Source organism: Natrix helvetica (assembly GCF_964273705.1).
Source record: "Natrix helvetica genome assembly, chromosome: 7".
Lineage (NCBI taxonomy): Eukaryota > Metazoa > Chordata > Lepidosauria > Squamata > Natricidae > Natrix > Natrix helvetica.
Genome location: NC_138558.1, coordinates 52,368,031 through 52,386,501, shown reverse-complemented (window position 1 = coordinate 52,386,501; position 18,471 = coordinate 52,368,031). Strand labels below are relative to the sequence as shown.

The following is an 18,471-nucleotide window of genomic DNA, read 5'->3' as shown; positions in this document are numbered from 1 at the left end:
ACTTACGTTTGGCAATGATTTGACTCTTGAGTTGCATGTTTTATGAATTTGTGGTTTATGCTTTAGCATGTTGTCTGGCCTCAGCTGGTTGTGGTTTATTCTGTAAAGCTATTATTGTATGAAAATGGCCAGTAAGAGTTTTGATCAGAGGTTTTAATGTTTTTGCTTGTGAGGCTTGTTTGGATTTTTGAAAAAGTATCAAAAGTGCCATCATAAAATTTGAGTAGTGCATGGTGGTTGCAGCCTGTCAGAATTCATGGATTTCGCAGAAAGACATATTTCCCGAAATAACTGAAAACAAGATCAAGACGTAGCTGACTTATAGAATGCAAAGTCACGATTTTGACTCAAATGCCAGTGCTCACAAAGACATTTTCTATGGAATCAGTTAAAAAATCACCAGTTTGGCCTGAAATGATGATTAGGAATTCATGTCTCTTCTCTGAAATAAACTATGGAGATACTTGGATCCATTTCTGATCAGGTACTTGTTATAATTACTTGTTGGCTTTTAAATACATCTTGGTGACAAAAACTAGATTCAGTGTATGAAGGAACACTGGCTTGAAAGAAAGAGAGACGTATCCAGTGGATGACCTCAGGATTCTGCCCAGGGCACAGTGCTCTTCACCTTTCTATAAATGACTTCGATGAGGAACTAGAAGGGATGTTCAGCAGTTGTGTAATCCCCAAAGTTAGGTGGGAATTGATGGCATCACTGAAGACAAGTTCCAAAATGAAGTCCAGTTGTGAGAAATGTAGAATTCTCCACAGATGGGAGAAGTCAGATGAGTAAACAGTAATATGGTAGTACCTGGCTTGGCAGTAATATTCATGAGAAAAATCTTGGTTGCTGGTAGACCGTAGATTAAGAATAAACCTGCAGTGTGTAGCAGCTATCAAAACAGCCAATGTAATCTTAGTCTCATTAATAGAATAATGTTTATATTATGCAAGGTGATAGTTCAGCTGTTCAGGCCATACCTGTGGCATTGTCCAGTTTTGGTTGGCACAGTATGAGAAGAATGGTGAGGAACTGAAAAGAGGGCCAAGAGGTGTGGGCTAGATATTATGAAGCATGGTTAAAAAAGTTGGGTACATTTAGGTTAAAGAACAGGAAGGATTTATCAGTACAAATATAACATACATACATACATACATACATACATACATACATACACATATACATACATACATACCTTGAAAATAAAAGAAAAAAACATATTTTAGAAATGTGAATATAAATTGCTACCTGATGAGCAATTTGCTAATCAACGTGGAAAAATGGCTGGATAATCTGTATTTTATAATACTTTATAGGTGCCATGGATGTAGCATTAGGATCAGCAGCTACTGGAGTTTTTACAAATTCACAGGTGCTGTGGCATCACCTATATGAGGTAAGTGATGCTACTAACAATTGATTTCAAGATAGGTTTTGATTTAGAGCATGGGTGTCAAGCTCAACCACGCCAGGTGATACCTCACGAAGTATTGTGACTTTTTTGCCTTTGCAATGCCAGGGTGGGCATGGCCTCTGTGTGACGCATCTGGGCCGCCAGTTTGACACCCCTGATTTAGAGGGTTTAAAAGAAAAGATTCAATCCTTTTTATTGAGAACCCAAGTCATGACTATTGGCTACAAAAGCTAAACACAAAATCTTGGCTTTGGAGTTGATAATACTTTTGTGAACTAGAGATAATCTCCTCGCCTTGTTTTCAACATTCCTAGAGGCTTCTGTCTTTACTGCTACCTAAGGTAAGCCACTTGGAGACAAACAAATAACACAGCAATGCAATTGAATATATTCGATCCTGCCTCTAATATTTATCGTACAGAAAACAGAAGAGAAATAAGTTTGGATTTATTAATATTAGTTGAGTGAAAAATGGAAAACTGCATTTTGGATGTTCCTAATTATTTCAACAGTATGTGTTATAAATTTCTAAAATACGGTCAGACTGGTTTTGCCAATGCAAGCACCTCTTTAGCCAAGTGACTGTTTCAAGGGTCATGGCCATTGATCAGGCATGGATGTCAGACATGACCTGAAAGCAGGCATGAGAAGTGGCTCAGTTTGCAATGAGAACAAATGATTTAGGTGGATAAAACAAAGATTAAAGAATATCAAGATAATATTTCAAAGAAAAGAAATGAGCATTGAAAGGGTAAAATAGTTTAAGCAATTATCAAATGATGCCCCAAATCCTCAACTTCATATATAAATTTAATAAATAATTTCATCGATGCACTGGTAGGCCTGAGCATGTAGGGATCTTGATGCAGATAGTTTGGTAATAATATTGTTAGGAAAAAGGCAGGTTGGTTGTGAAAATCATTAGGAAGAAAATTGAAAGTGTCAGTCCCACCCTTCCATGCCAATTCCTGAGATCAGTTCTCTTTTATTATTCTGAAGCAGTATAAAAAAACAAAACAAAGGGATTTTGGTAGAAGAGTGGCGCTTAAAACCTAATATCTGTATTTCATACTCTCTGCTTCAGCTTAAGTTTAACTATTGGGCTCAACCATTATAAGCACACTAAAGACGGTGGAGAACTATACGGAAATTTGATATCTGAATAAATTCTTTTCTCTACACTGACAGGCTAGCATTCTGACGGGGGATCGAGTTTGGAGAATGCCTCTCTTTGAACATTACACAAAGCAAATGACAGACTGCCAGCTAGCAGATATAAATAACATTGGAAAATACAGGTAACATAGCTAAGGTGAAATGAAATGCTGTTGCTATGCTATTATGTTCATATTACTTTTTCCAGTACCTACAGAGAACTTGGGCAAATAGGAGTTAAAGGAGGGACCTACTTGAAAATATTTCAGACCTCCAATAGAACAACAATCTATCACCAAGTTCATGAGGTTATGATTAGGCAGAGGAAGCATAATTGGACCTTCCACTTTACTGAGGACAACAGACACACTCGTTTGCTCAGAGAGAAAATTCTTCACTAATTTGCTTCAGCTTTTTGTTGCGGTGGAGAAATGGATTGTTGTTTTTCTGAATCCAACCAATGGATAATTTTATTGAAAAACAAAATTATAAAGAAATAGTAGTGCAACTATGCTACTCCTTCTGTAACTGTTATTTTTCTAAATAAGTGTGATTCCACATGAGTCCAGGAAAATGTTTCAAAGACAAGTAGAGAGACAGTGCATGGAGCAGATTAAACACTGCACATTTCTGTTGGCTTTTGTTTGTATCAAGTTGAAATCATAGCTTAGATTCTGATTTCTGGTAATGTGAATCAAGGTTTGGTGTAGTATCAAGTCATGTTTCCGCTTCCACCTGGAAGAAAATATAGCCTCCACCTGGAAGAAAATATACAGACACTGACAAAAGAGCATTCATCAATAGTTTCTAAAAAAAGAGGTATAACCCAGCATTCCTGCGACAGGAAAAAATGTATTGCAGAATTCCCTAGGGAAAAAAAAGATGAATATTGATAATAGGATATTCAATTCTTAGGGGAACAGAAACTATAGTCTGCAGACCAAACAATCAATCTATGGAGGTATGTGATCTCCCTGGAGTAAAAATCAAAGATGTAACTGAATACCTTAGTAAAATAATCAACTCCACAGATTACTACCACTTTCTTCTCCTTCATGTGGGGATCAATGACACAACAATGAATCTGAAAACAATAGCAAGAGATTACAAACAGCTAGGGAAGAAAGTTAAAGAATTAGGAGCACAAATGGTGTTTTCATCTATACTTCCAACAAAGGCCAACATTCAATGAGGGAGCAAAGGATTTTAGAAACAAATCATTGGCTTAAAAACTGGTGTCATCAACGGAACTTTGGTTTTCCTAGAGCCGGGATAGCGAACCTATGGCACGCGTACAACAGGTGGCACACGGAGCCATTTGTCAGGGCATGCAAGGTGTTGCCCTGTCAGCTGGCCAGCATGAATGTGTGGCTGGCAAGCTGAGTCCAGTCTTTATTAAAGCCATTTTTTGCCCTCCCAAGGCTCCAGAGGCTTTATAGGAGCCTGGGGAGGGCGAAAACAGTCCCCTGCCCCTCTAAGCACCCTGCAAGCTGGATCTGGCTTGTAGGCCTTGAGTTTGACACCCGTGAACTAGGGGGACATTATAGCAGTATTCCAATATTTAAGAGGCTGCCATAAAGAGCAAGGGGTCAATTTATTTTCCAAAGCTCCAGGGGGCAGGACAAGAAACAATGAATGGAAACTAATCAAGGAGCGAAGCAACCTAGAATTGAGGAGAAACTTCCTAACAGCAATGACAGTTAACCAATGGAACAACTTGCCTTCAGACGTTGTGGGTGCTTCATCACTGGAAGTTTTTAAGAAGAGACGACTGAAATGGTTTAGGATCTCCTGCTTGAACAGGGGGCTGGACTAGAAGACCTCCAAGGTTCCTTCTAGCTTTATTCTGATGTTTTCTATGGTGATAGGCAGTTTTATAGATAGCTTTTCCCCCTACATAAATTATTAAGAACAATACCAAAAAAAATATTACAAATAAAACTTTATCTTTTCTCCCATCAGGTCTGGTGGTGCGTGCACAGCTGCTGCATTCCTGAAAGAATTTGTGACTGCTCCTCACTGGGCTCATTTAGATATTGCTGGTGTAATGGAAAATAAAGATGAGGTTCCATATCTGCGAAAAGGCATGGCAGGAAGGCCAACACGTACCCTGGTTGAGTTTATTACTCGATTGGCCTTAGACAAGCAAAGCTTCTAGAAAGCAGCTTTTGAGGATCACCACTGGCTTTAAAAATGGTTAATTTGAACTGGAATCAGCCAGTGTACAGATAAAATTCCAAAGGGCCATCCATCCTTTTCTTTAATTTTGGGAGGCTACTTTGAAATGATCCAAAGTGATGGACTATAAATTCATTCCATAGAATTCTACTGATCACATTCACTTTTTATAATCTTCATTCCAGGAGCCTATCCTGTATTTGGTATTCAAAGAGCAATCATCTAAACCAACAGGAGTTATAATATGGATTGAATAATAGATACCCAGCTATTACATACAATAAATATATCTTATGACACTTCTGGCTGTTGAGGTTTTTGTCTTTTGCAGAATATGCCTTCCAAAAGGATTTGTTTCATTGATGGTTGGGCAGAAAATTAAAAAGAGGCGGAGCCTTATGCCAGCATGAATAAGGCTCTCATTTCTGCATGCCAGCTGGTGAAATTTGAATTTTATAGAGGACGCCCCTAAGGATATTGTTGCAGAAAATAAAAAGACTTAGACCTCTCGGGATCAAGGAGAAGTTTATTGGCAGCCAGGTTCAGAAAAGTTAGTCAAAGGCTAGCATGCAACTTCTGAACAACCCTTCTCATGGAAGCACACACTCTTATACGTTCTCAAAAGCAGCACAACACGGAAACACTTAACCCATTTCTTATTGGTTATCTTGAGAAAAGTAGCCTTATAAGTAGATACTGTCTTACTTCTTCTTTTGTCTTGGGCCACAAGTACTGGCTACATGGCTTTGTAAGAACTTTAGCTGAACTCTGTGGTTTTGGGCTTTTGACATTTCCTGTTTTTGTACATGTCTTAAAAGCAGGTCTTTATATCTTCCTTCTGCCACGTCTCATTTTAATTCACATTTTATCCTGCTTTAATATGTCTTGTCCTACAATGGAGTTTTGGTGGGAAATGTGTTTTGTGGGCAAAACAGCCCTGTGCTTCCAGTGGTGCTGGAAGGCCTTGGCAGCCTATCATTCCTAGCAGGAGAGTGTAGGCGAAGGGGCTGTTGGAAGAAATGTCCTTCTGGGTTCAGTTCCAAGTGGGGAAAAAGACACTGGGAACATGGAGGCTGCTTGGAAAGATGGTTTAATGGTGGACAGGATCACATGACATGAGTTCCTGAACAGAAAATGGGGATCACATGCTTCCAGATGTTGGGTGAAGAAGAGAGAAAAAGGGGCTTGCTAAGAGTCCCTGAGTTTGTTTATACTCTGTTTGACCCCACCTCTCTGTTTCCTGTTCCTGTGCAAGAAATGTATTCTGATTGGTTGTCAGAGTCCCTGGGGCCGAGGGTGGAGGGGGGGTCTTAGCTAACTTTGTAGGTTGTGTGTTTTTGAGTCCCAAGCTTGGTTGAGGATTGCTTCTTCCCAGGTGCCCTGTGGTGAGACGGGTAAAGGACTAATACTGACATGCCTTAATCCCATTACCCTGGAGCTGAAGGGCGAAGATCTTTGTTATGTAGAATAGACTGGCTCAGGAATTTTAATGGCCCATTGAAAAAGGTGGAGGCTATTAAGAGTGAATCTGTTTCCTACCTAAAAACATTTTTCTCCATTTCTTATCCAGAGAAATATAATATTCTGCCTTTTCAATATTTCCCAGGATATTTCATTTTTCTAGGAGAGGGGTGGGCGCTAACCAGTGGTGGGTTACAGGCAGTACACCCCAGTACGGGCGTACCAGTACCTGCCTAGAGCTCCGGTATGGTGTTCCAGAGGGCCCACCCGCTCACCAAAGCTCCTTACCTGTATTTGAGCTCTTTGGCGCTTCCGCGCACGGAGCACACAGTGCCTGTGCAATGCTCCACTGAGCAGTGGAGCGTCACGGAGGCTCGTGGAGGCATCGCAAGAGGTAAGGACACATGTGCGCCTCTGCGCACGTGCTGTGCGCGTTCATGTGGTGGACGCCGGGCCCTGTTGCACCGTACCAGTTGCAACAGGATCCGGAACCCACCACAGGCGGTAACTTCCTACAGAGCGAAGGGGCTTGTGACATTATACTTCTTACAGGGCTGGCTGAGCAATTCCAGGTGACAGACTGTGCTTGAAGCAGCATCTGTGGGTGCTTTTAGGACAAAGAGGCTAGTTTGCATCAGCTTAGCAGTAAAGGTTATTTTCTTAGCAAATAGCTTATTTTAATCACTTTCCCCAGTCTCTGAACTGACTAAAACCGGGATGCCCTTAGGGAGAGGTTGTCTTCCCCCCTTTTAAGTAGTTTGGAAGCACATTGGTTTAATTTAAACAGTCCTTTTTTCAGAAAACTGCCATTTACTTTTCACTCACTTTTGTCCTTTGTTTTGGTCATTTAACTTTTATCAATACACATTGTATCAATCATTCTCATTCAGGTGTAAAATATGGAAATTGAATGCTGTTTTAAAAATGTTGCAAACTGTTTTATTTTAGTTATTTTTCCAGACTGCGTTTTTGTAAAGTTTTTCTTGGTTTTGCTCTTGAATTTTATATTGTTAAAGTTATAATTCTTTTATCCTTATGAATCTCTTGAAGATTTGCCCTTTTCATATTTGTCCTTTATTTTTTCCCAATAAAATATCGTCACCGCGCTTAGAAATCAAGCTCCTGGCAGAAATGGGTGTATAGGCGGGAAACGTGGGAGGGATTCTCACGAAAATCATGGGAGTTCCCTTGGGCTAAGCCTTAGCCGCTAAGGAGACCTCTCCGACACATATCTAGAGCGTCCACGTGTAGCGACCAAGCGCTAGGGGGGTGGGGAGGGTATTCAACGCCGCTGAAGAGTACGGGGCAGCGCCCCAAAAACTTGCTTCTCATTACTGATATTTTTTGCATTTTTTGTGTGTACATGTGCATGAATCTATGTACTTCCACGGAGGCCCCCAAAAAACGCCTTTTGCACCCTCGGGGCCCCACCTGAGTCTTTGTCTCGCGATGTCATGACGTATCGGTTTCCGTCTCGCGGTTTCCTTTCTTCCTGCGCCTGCGCAATCTCCTTCAACTTCCCCTCATTGACTATGGCCGCTGGACTGAGTGGGATGTTTGGGAACCAGGCCCCGGTGCCTCCCCCGCCACCTCCCCCGCCACCTCCTCCGGTGGCCTCCGGAGGTCAGGGGCTCGCGGGACTCCTTCCGCCGAACCCCACGGGTCCGCGAAACCCCATCGGTACCCTTGTGGATGATTTGGAGGCTTCTTTTGAGGTAGGTTCTGCAGTGCGAGCGGCCTCTCCTACCATAGAGATGACGGAAAGACCGTCGCTTGAAGTGGGAAAACGCAGGATTATTGCCGTCCTCTGGGACGAGAGAGGTTACTATAGAGATGAAGTAGCTCGCCCAGAGTGTCCCTTCATCTGGATTTCCGTTTCTGTGTTACATGGTCGCCTGCTTGAATAGCGACGCCCGTTAATCTCATATTAACAAAATATTTTTTCTGATCAGAATAAGGAAACATTTCATTCTATAACAAGCCAGTGTGGGTTGATAATGGCTGTGAACTCGCTTGGCTTGTGGAATTTTGTGGATTACCTTGGGTCCATCACTTTCAGCTCACCTCGGGGTGAGGTTGTTGTTGGGGGGGGTTGTTGGGGGGTTAAAAAGATCCCCCTGGATATTCTGAACTCGTTATCGCAAGAAAGGGAGAAAATAATTAATTTATTTGCTAAATTGAATCATATTTATTTTCCAGAAACACCATATCTTTAGCGCAGAATAGACCATACTTGACGGGCAATACTTTTGTTTAAGAGGCATTCCTTTCTGTTTGTAGAATAAAAATAATGCTTTATAAGGTGGTATGTGAAATGTCTATATTTTGTAAGGATTTGAACTTTTGTTTTAAAAAAGTGTCTTTAAAAATAGTTTGTTAGTTAAAAATTAGTCAGCTTGTAACTCTTGTAAGAAAATAGTTTGTCGACATTGCAAATTGTATTGAACAAGACACTGCAAAGAGTTAGTTTTGCAGATCTTCTAATTTTATCTTCAGCTTCATATATTTATTCCAGACAGACAGATGAGTTCTTTTGTTTGGAACCTACTGAATATTCTATGCCATTTTTAATAGAGCAAATAATTGGAAATAAATATTGTAGAAGTATATTTTTCAAGAAAGTAAAAATATACATTAGAATAGCTTTATGGGTGCCAAAATCTAAAGCTCTTAACATTAACTGCTTTTGTAATAAATGGTTTTTGTAATTATCTAGGCTTGCTTTGCATCCCTTGTAAGCCAAGATTATGTAAATGGTACAGATCAAGAAGAAATTAGAACTGGTAAGTTTGGGTGTCCATCTTCAGTTTAATTTAGAATACTTATGCACAGAATACTCATATCTTTTTCTCTTTCTCTGTTTTGATCACGCTGGAGTTGAACTTTACCCACCTTTATGAAACTGTGCTGATAAATATTAGTGAAGGCTTAACAGCCAATTGTGGCCAATTAAACCAGCAATGTGCAGCAGCAGCCCAAAAAGTTAATACAATCCTTGGTTGTATAAACAGAGGCATAGAATCAAAACCATGTGAAGTATTAGTACCACTTTATAAACCCTTAGTAAAGCCACGCCTGGAATACTGCATCCTGTTTTGGTGACCACATTACAAAAAAGATGTTGAGACTTTGGAAAAAGTGCAAAGAGCACTGACACTAAGATGATTAATGGCCTGCAGCCAAAAACAAATGAACGGTTGCAAGAGCTGTGGTGGCACAGTGGTTAGATTGCAGTATTGCAGACTAATTCTGTTGATTGCCAGCAGTTTGGCAGTTTGATTCTCATTGGCTCAAGTTTGACTTGGCCTTCCATCCTTCTGAGGTCATGTATACATCTGAACTAAGCTGTTGTTTCTCTGTGTCATATATGTGGGTATATACATAATTTTTTATTTATTTATTTAGTCATGTTTATGTAGTGTATGACTCTTTGAGAGCTGCATGCAACGAAATTTCATTTTAATGTATGCCACTTAGTGTACTTTCAAAGTTGACAATAAAGTTATTATTCTATTCTGTATTCTACTGTATTCTGTCTTCTATTCTCTCTTTTCTTCTCCTATTCTGTTCTATTCCGTTCTCTCCTATTTTATTCTCTCCTATTCTCAGTGCAAAAAGCGTTTTCAATGCCTATCTCCTGCTCCCCCCCCCCATCCCCGGCCAACTCTTTTCTGCCACCACCAGAACACTTTTCACCCAGGTGGAGACTGGAAGCTTCATCTGAATGCAAATGGAGTCTTTGAAAATGGAAGGATTTGCTCTGTTTTGAAAAGCCTCATAGATGCCTATGAGGCCTTTGAAAACAGAGGGATTTACTCAGTTTTGAAATGGGTATCTATGGAGATTTTCAGTTATCCCAGTCATGATTGTCCTAAAGGTGATTTTTCAAGAGGCAACTGGACTTTCTTGTTTTTCTTTGAAGAGCTTTCGCTTCTCATCCTTTGGGACAACCATCCAACCAATGATGGACAATCCATCATTCTGGATGATTGAGAATCTCCATAGAAATTTAGCTATTCACTTTGGGATGAACACCTTTAGAATGGTGTGGAGTGTGAACAGATTTCCAGAAAAATTACAGACTACAGGAACCATTTCCACTTCAGTTTCAGATGCAGACAACACAGACTCATCCCCAACAGCCTTTGCTCAACCGTGAAGGGACACAGGGCAGAAAACATCCTGCAGAAAACACAGTTCCACAACACTATCCTTTCAGCAGTTCCAAGAGGCTTCACAACCATTTGCATTACTCAAGTGATGTAAGGCAAATGATCAGCTGTCTGCAAGGAATATAAATCCTTCTATTCCCCATCATCTAGTCAGAGCTGAAGAAGCTTCTTGGATGAGAAGCTAGGTGTCTGCAAAGAAAAACAACAAAAGTCCTGTTACCTCTTGAAAAAGCATCTTTGGGATGTTGTTGTAGTTATGGGTAGTAGAACTATATCATCACTGGAATGGGTAGAAATTAAATTTTGTAGCTCATTTTATGTGAGTTTAAGTGGTAAAATACACATTCTAGGCAGTTTTAGAGAATGTCATAAACAAAAAACATGCGATCACAGAGTATCTAATCCAACCCCTTGCTGAAGGCAGGAGACCTTATACCATCCCAATCAAACATAAAAGCTCAGGGCTACCCAGCATTCCTCCCCCCCTTAAGCCCCAATTTAAAACCTGAAATCATAACCAGGTAGTCCTTGCTTAATTATTCTAATTAGGACTAGAATTTCTGTCATAAAACAATGTTGTCATGCAGTAATCAGATGAAACAGTACATGAGCACACTTTGCAACTGCTATTCCACTAGTCCCAGTTGCAGTCTTTAAGCCAGAACCTCATGCTTCTGCCCTGCCACTTTCGCCTCTTGCCCATCTCCCCTATCTCTGCTGTTTTGCTCCCCTGCCCTCTCCACCCCTGCTGACCTTTGCCATCTTCTGTTGCTGATGAGACAGCTGGTGACCTTTTGTTTTATATCATTTTACACATATAGACCCAAGTATTTTACACTTCTCTTAACTAGGTTTGTTAAAGTTATATAGCATTCATCTTGACTTTAATTTTTAATAGTGTTAAACCTGTTGCTCATTTCCTAGGTGTTGATCAATGTATCCAGAAATTTTTAGATGTTGCACGACAAACAGAATGCTTTTTTCTACAGAAAAGGCTACAATTATCTGTCCAGAAACCAGACCAAGTGATTAAGGAGGTAAGGATATGGTTTTGATAGACTTAATCGTGATATCTGATTCAATGCTAGATTAGAACACAGCAATTGGAATATAGTAATTGGAATATTGCTATGAGACATGTGGGATTAAAAGCATTTATTAGGGATGACTCTTCCCCGATCAGAATATTTTAATGTGCTTGGTGAAGAACTGATTGATCATTGTAGTAAGATGATGGTTTGCTATGTCTAATCCAGGGCTCTGCAACCTTAAACACTCAAAGAGCCATTTGAACCAGTTTCCCACAGAAAACACCGGGAGCCAACAAAACCTGGGTGGGCATGACCAACTTGACGTCACTCACTCCCACCCAGTCACAAGGCCCCCTCCCAGCCACACCAACCCAGGTTTTGTGGCTCCTGGTGTTTTCTTTTTGGTGGGAAACAGGTATCTCTCTCTGTGTCTCTCTCTTTCTATCTGTCTCTCTCATTCTCGTGTGTGTGTGTGTATGTTCCTTCTTGAATCATTTCCAAAAATAGGTGAGGGTTGGTAGTGGTTGTTTTTTTTGCTGATGTTCTTTCTCATTCTTTGGGTGCTTTTTACTGTATGATCTAAATCAAGAGTCATTTCAGTTTCCCAGATAAATGAAGCTCTTTCGTTTCCCTGCTGTGGCTCCCTGTTGGCTGAATCCACCCAACATTGGCTTGCCCCACCCCTCACCCTCCTCTTCCAGTCACTCCTTGCCTGGCCTGTGAAGGTAAGGGTGACGGCGGGGGATGGAGACTTGCTCCATATTCCAGAGCGGGAGCAAAGCACCTCTGTACTTGCCTTATCTCGCGGGCAGTTATTCCAGCCTTTGTTGGTGCTACGTGCACCTTGGTCGCTCAGGGAGGCGTGCAACTTGCTCTCCACCCCAAGACACTGGCCTGGCCTGGGTGTGGCCAACGCCGCTACTGTTGCCACCTCCATAGCCTGCTCACTGCTCTCACAGTGTCTTGAGCAGCACAGTTAAATTTAGCATGCTTCACACTGTGGGAGACGGCATCCCCTCCTCCTCCTGGAGCCCATTACAATGCAGAACATCATTTGCAGCTGGGCCAGGCCAGTGTCTCAGGGCAGAGAGCAAGTCGTGCAGCTCCCCGAGCGACTGAGGTGCGTCCAGCACCAACACGTGCCGGAAGCAGTGCCCACGAGATATGGCAAGTACAGGGGCACTTCGCTCCTACTCTGGAATATGGAGCGAGTCTCCATCCCTCACTATTGTCCTTACCTTCTCGGGCCAGGCAAAGAATGATGGGAGGTTGAGGGACGGGGGCCAGCCAGTGATGGGTTCAGCCTACAGGGAGCCACAGCAGGGGGATGAAAGAGCCGCACATGGCTCTGGAGCCGCAGGTTGCAGACACCCGGTCTAATCTGTATAATTTATTTTATTTGTTAAATTTATTTGCTTCCTATCTTACCATTAGGCTACTCTAGGTGGCTTAGAATAATACAAGGAAGAAAATGAAAGGAGCGTAAATAGAAGTAGTAAGATAACAGAAAAATAAAAAAAGCAATGAAAACAGAACACAATGAGAATAATACATCAATATTATAATTAAAAAGTTGGACGGGTGGAGAGCAGAGCAAAAGAGGGGAGAGGGAAGAAATGTGTAGTTGGCTATCAATCCATCACTCACCCAACCTGGAACTCCTCCCACTTGGTCCCCAGGCCAATGAGCAGAGTCATGTCTTTAAGCTATTGTGGAAAGATAGGATGTATGTTTATTTTATCTGTTAGAGTTATGATGTCAATTGAGATTTTTAAGAAAACCACTAGTTTTTTTAATGTTTTCCCCTCTGCCCACCCACCTTGTGTTCTTTTTTGTGCTAAAATTCAGCCATTGGTGCTTGAGTAGTATTATTTGTATCATCTACACAGCAATGGAATTATTTTACTGTACAACAATATAAATTTAAATGTGGGTAAACGTCCATTGAATTCATGATGAGCTAGGTAAAACCGTAACAGTTCATAGGCAAATCCATAAACTTGAAGCTTAAACTTTATTAGGCCGAAGATTAGCGTGGTGATACCCATAACCATAATTCATCATGTTTTTGATGAATAATGAAGGGAAAAAACCACTTTATTTTTGTGCAATACATACGAACTGGTGTGAGACAATTGTAATTAAAAATGAGGTAGAAATTCATCACAAGGAGTTTATTGTTTAAGGAAAGGAAGCAGCTGTTAGTGTAATTCAGATAATTTATTGGAACACATCAGGATACTTGTTTTTCTAAGGTTTTGTAGTTGTTTTTGTTCAAAATGCAAATGTTTTTTTCCAAAGAGGGATTCTTAGTTTCTTTCCTGTATGCTTCTGTTTCATGTAGGATGTTTCAGAACTGAGAAATGAATTGCAACGGAAAGAAACACTAATTCAGAAACACTTGGGAAAACTTCGCCATTGGCAACCAATTTTAGACGATATTAATATCCAGCAGAAGAAACCTACTGAGATGCCTCAGGGACCTCTAGCTTATCTGGAGCAAGCTTCAGCCAATATTCCTGCACCCCTCAAGCAAACGTGAAAAGAAGCATCATTGAAATGCCAGAATAAAGTTTGCTAGACCTTCATAAATAACACTTTGCATTTTGTATTGAAAAATGTGTTGTTTTTGAAAAAAATGGACAACAAGGAATCTAACCTAAATGAAGCTACAGCTGTCATTGTATGGATCAAAAAGTATGATACTTTTATTCTATCACCTGCAAACTGAACATTGTCTCTACCTGACTGGAGATATTCTAAGGAGCAAGAACAGTCTATCCCTGTGATGGTGAACCTATGGCACGCGTGCCAGAGGTGGCATGTGGAGCCATTTCTTAGGGCACGCGAGGCATTGCCCTTATAGCGCCAGTGCGCATGCGCGTGCTGGCCAGCTGATTTTAGCCTTCCTTTTCTCTCTGCGAAGGCTTCCCTGAAATTCCGGAAGGTGAAAAATAACCCAACCCACAAACCGGAAGTTCGGGAACTGACTTCCGGTTTGCACATTGGGGGTGTTTTTTCTCCCTCCGGAGGCTTCAGGAAGATAGTTACACTCCATAGAACCAAGTTATTAGTAACAGCTTTATTGGACTGAGCCTCTGTAGGGCTTAATGGAAGAGAGGGAGATAATATTTTATCAATGGGGAGGTTTTGAAAATGAGGCTGAAGATGTGAGCGGAGCAGCTGGAGGTTTAGTTTACATCTGTGAGGGCAATCATTGCTATGCCGAGTGTGGTGAGCGGTGGCGTTGGTGGGAGGGAGAAAGGTTGAGCTTTGCAATATGCCACGAAGTGGAGTTCTGCAGCGTTTAGGGGGCTGTCGAGCTTTGCAGCATGGAGTAGAAGGGGGGGGAGACTTTGCAGACTAGACTGGCAGGGCCGGGAGGAAGGAGGCGGCGAGGGGGTGGAATTTGTAGGCGGCAGAACAGAGTGCGCGCAAAAGCTCCTTTAGGAATATGGAATTTGGCTCAGATCACTAAAGCCAATCCTGCTGCCTGGAAAGCAAGTTCTTTGGAACAAGAATCATGCGGTTCTCAGCACAGCCATTTCGACTTGGCATGGGGTTGCTGTGGCCACTTGTGACTGTCTCATCCTCAGCTTAGACTTACTCCGTGTTATCCCAGAACTTCATGCTGGGGGGTGGGGAGAGATCCACTGCTTGTCATCGTTAATATTCTCACGCCTTTAGGGAGGTGAGATCAAGTGAAGCTCCTCAATGCAATGACGCCCCAGCTTTCCAAAATCCCTCTGCTCCCTTCCATTCAAATAAGTACACATGGCAGTTTTCACCCTATTTATACTCGCTCCTTGAGTTTTCCACTCCCAAGAGACACAGGGGCGGGCAGACGGAGAGGGGGCGATTGCTGAGCGGAATCGCTGGTGGGAAGGGAGCATAGGAAAGAGGCAGCTGGGCAGAGCCGCCTTTAGTGCTGGGCAGAGCCGCCTTTAGTGCGCGGTGTCTGACGGCTGCACGCGCACATGTGTGTGTGTGAGTCCTGCCAAAGAGACTGCTGCTGCTGCTGCTACCTGTATTAATACTATTGCTGAGGCTGCCGGACTGCCCGCAGTTCTCCCTCCTCTAACATGCAGTCCGGCAGCCTCAGTAATAGTAGTAATACAGGTGGTAGTAGAAGCAGCAGCAGTTTCTTTTGCAAGACACACACACACACACACACACGGCCATCAGCCACCGTGCACTAAACAAGCTGGTGCTGCCAGGGGAGTTGACCAGTTAGGCATGCAAAGCAAGGTGCCCCGTGCAATCGCCCCCCATTTTCGCCCTCCCAAGGCTCCTAGTAAGCCTCTGGAGCCTGGAAAGGGCGAAAATGTCCATCTGCAAAAATGGGAGGGGGATAGTGCGCGCATACGTGTGTGGGGGTCGTGCACATAGCATGGGTGTGGCACGCAAGCGCATGACCCCCCTGTGCTCCCCCCACTTTTGGCACATGATGGCAAAAAGGTTTGCCATCGCTGGTCTATCTCATGAGCTTCCAACATAATTTTATTTCTGTAAATCTAGTAATTGCTGTTAACATTATATTTTGGAATCATGGTGCTTTTAATATCCTTGGCACAGTTGCAGCTTCTGGTTCCCTGCTTAAACATTCTGGGTGACTCAGTGTAAAAAAATACTTATGAGAAATATGTCACAATCTGAATTGTTTTAATACAAAGCAAAACATATTTTCTGAGTCCACTTTTTGAGTTGGAAAGCTGTACTTAAATAAATTTTAAAACGCACATGGACAAATTAATGTTTAGCTTTATTTTAATAATGTTACAAATGAATATCTGGTAAAAGTAGTTTTTATTTTTGTGTGATAAATTAACTTTATTTATACAAATATAGATATTACTTTTTTACAGACCACTTATGAGAATTCTACTTCCCTAAGAAGGTTCTATTACATATTGCATAGTGATAATAAGAGTTGACATTTTAAAAACTGTTATTAGTTTTCTTCCTCTTAAAAGTACTTTAATACTCTAATAGTTGGCACTTAATTGTTTGCATTTAAGTGTCACAATTCAACCTAGAAATTGTCTCTAAATCTGAGCTGAGCTGGAGCCTTCTTGGAATTGTTGAAAAGATTGTGTTATAGACTGGAGATAAATGATATCGAATCCCTCCCCTTCTGTTAAGAGACAATTTTGTTGTCTGTTGTCTTCTGTTCAATTTTGACAAAATGGCCTCTTTAACCCCCCTTTCAAACCAGCAGTCCTCTTTGTCCAAATTGTGGATCAGGTCAAGATTCAGCAATCCATGTGCATTTAAAAGACAAAGGCCACTCTTTTGAAGACAACAGAGTACGCATTTTGAAACAGAGGACCACTGGTTTGAAAGGGATCAAGAGGTCATCAAAATTGAACAGACTTCTCTCAACAGAGGGGGAGGGATACAACATCATCTATCTACAATCCTTTCAACAGTTCCAAGAAGACTTCACACCCATTTGCACCACTCAGGTGACCCTGATGACAGAGATAAACTTCCAGGGGACCTTAATGACTTGGTAAAGGAATGCAAATGATCAGCTGTCTGCAAGGAGTAAATCATTCCATTCCCTACCATAGCAACAGCAATAACACACTTATATACCACTTTATAGCCCTCTCTAAGCAGTTTACAGAGCATATTGTCCACAATAATTTTGGTCCTCATTTTACCCTCGGAAGGATGGAAGGCAGAGTCAACCTTGAACCTGGTAAGATTTGAGCTGCCAAATTGCAGGCAGCAGAAGCAGCTCGCAATACTGCACCCTAACCACTGTGCTACAGTGGCTCATCCTGCACCATCCAATCAGAGGTGAAGAAGCTTCTTGGATGAGAAGCAAAATGTCTTCAAAGAAAAACTAGAAACTCCAGTTGCCTCTTGAAAAAGCACTTTTGAGACAACCATGACCTGGATGACTGAGAATCTACATAGATGTACTAAGAATCCATTTTACCTGGAATTTGCTGAATACCAGATTAGTTATAAATTAATCATTTAAAAATATTTTTATAGCAATATTTACAGCTACTATTGAATCTCATGTTTAGCTGCTTGTTACATGTGATTCTTTCCTTGTTCTGTAGGATATCACTTAAACATTGTATAAATATTTAATAACGGCAATGTTGATTAATGTAGAAACAGTTTCGATCAGAAAGAAAAATATTTTATAAACAATTCTTGATGCTGTGAGTCTGGTTTCTGAGTGTCTTTGGGTTTTGATGTTTCATTTTGCAGACTGAAAAAAGTTGAAAGAAATATTCAATGCAGTGATACTTGTCTGTCTCACTGTGTCCTAAGATTTTGTTTTGGAATGAGTGAGACTAGTCTTGAAACATGGTTGCTGCAAACACCTCATTAGCTGAATCAATCAATCGAGGAACTAGGAATCTAAGTGAAAATGGGAGTTGGCTTACTTAATACGCCCGTTCTCTGGAAAGGTAGAAATAGCATCCATGCATGGGTTATCCTCATGCCATCCAATAGAACTGAGTCTGCAAAGTTTAAGTCCTGCCTCTTCCTGCTGCTATACTCAGCTTTTTTGGTGAAGATGGATATGCAGACTGACATGCAACAGTTGGAATGATCTGTCCTATTGTCATTGAACTGGACCACTGACGGGTGGGGCTGGATGCTATCTCCACCTTTCCCAGAGAACGGGCGTATCAGGTAAGCCAACGCCCATTCTCCTATAGAGGAGATAGCATCCATGCGTGGGACATATCAAAGCTTGTCCAAATATCACGGGTGGGACGCTGTCTGGGACTGAACTCTGGCTAACGCTGACTTGCTGTAAGACTCGTCACCCAAATGCTGATGTGTAGCTGTCAATTTTATAATGCTGAATAAACGGTGACGGTGTCCACGTGGCCGCTCTGCAAGTCTACTGTAAGGAAGTTTGCATCCCCCATGCTGCCGAGGTGGCCACGCTACGCATGGAATGAGCCGTGATTGTGCCTGCAAGGAGTAAATCTTTGAAATACAGGCTCAGATCCACTGACCTAATAAGATGAGTCTCAGCGTTTCAAATATCATGCAGAATTAAATCAGAGTCCAAGGCAG

General features: G+C 41.6%; 2 protein-coding genes across 4 annotated transcripts in view; both read left to right on the top strand.

The window, feature by feature from the left end:
- LAP3 (leucine aminopeptidase 3) overlaps positions 1–5,050 on the top strand; it is a 34,675-nt gene extending 29,625 nt beyond the window's left edge. For all 3 annotated transcript variants that reach the window (XM_081959534.1, XM_081959532.1, XM_081959533.1), the window contains exons 11-13: positions 1,321–1,400; positions 2,607–2,716; positions 4,536–5,050. In XM_081959534.1, coding sequence (XP_081815660.1) covers positions 1,321–1,400; positions 2,607–2,716; positions 4,536–4,731 — 386 coding nt within the window. In that variant the 3' untranslated portion in view covers positions 4,732–5,050. The remainder of the gene's footprint in view (positions 1–1,320; positions 1,401–2,606; positions 2,717–4,535) is intronic.
- Positions 5,051–7,651: 2,601 nt separating this feature from the next.
- MED28 (mediator complex subunit 28) lies at positions 7,652–17,601 on the top strand. Its single transcript, XM_081959827.1, has 4 exons — positions 7,652–7,927; positions 8,929–8,995; positions 11,309–11,421; positions 13,760–17,601. Exons 1-4 carry the CDS (start codon positions 7,667–7,669, stop codon positions 13,955–13,957), a joined length of 639 nt encoding a protein of 212 aa, XP_081815953.1. The 5' UTR covers positions 7,652–7,666; the 3' UTR covers positions 13,958–17,601.
- Positions 17,602–18,471: the final 870 nt, after the last annotated feature.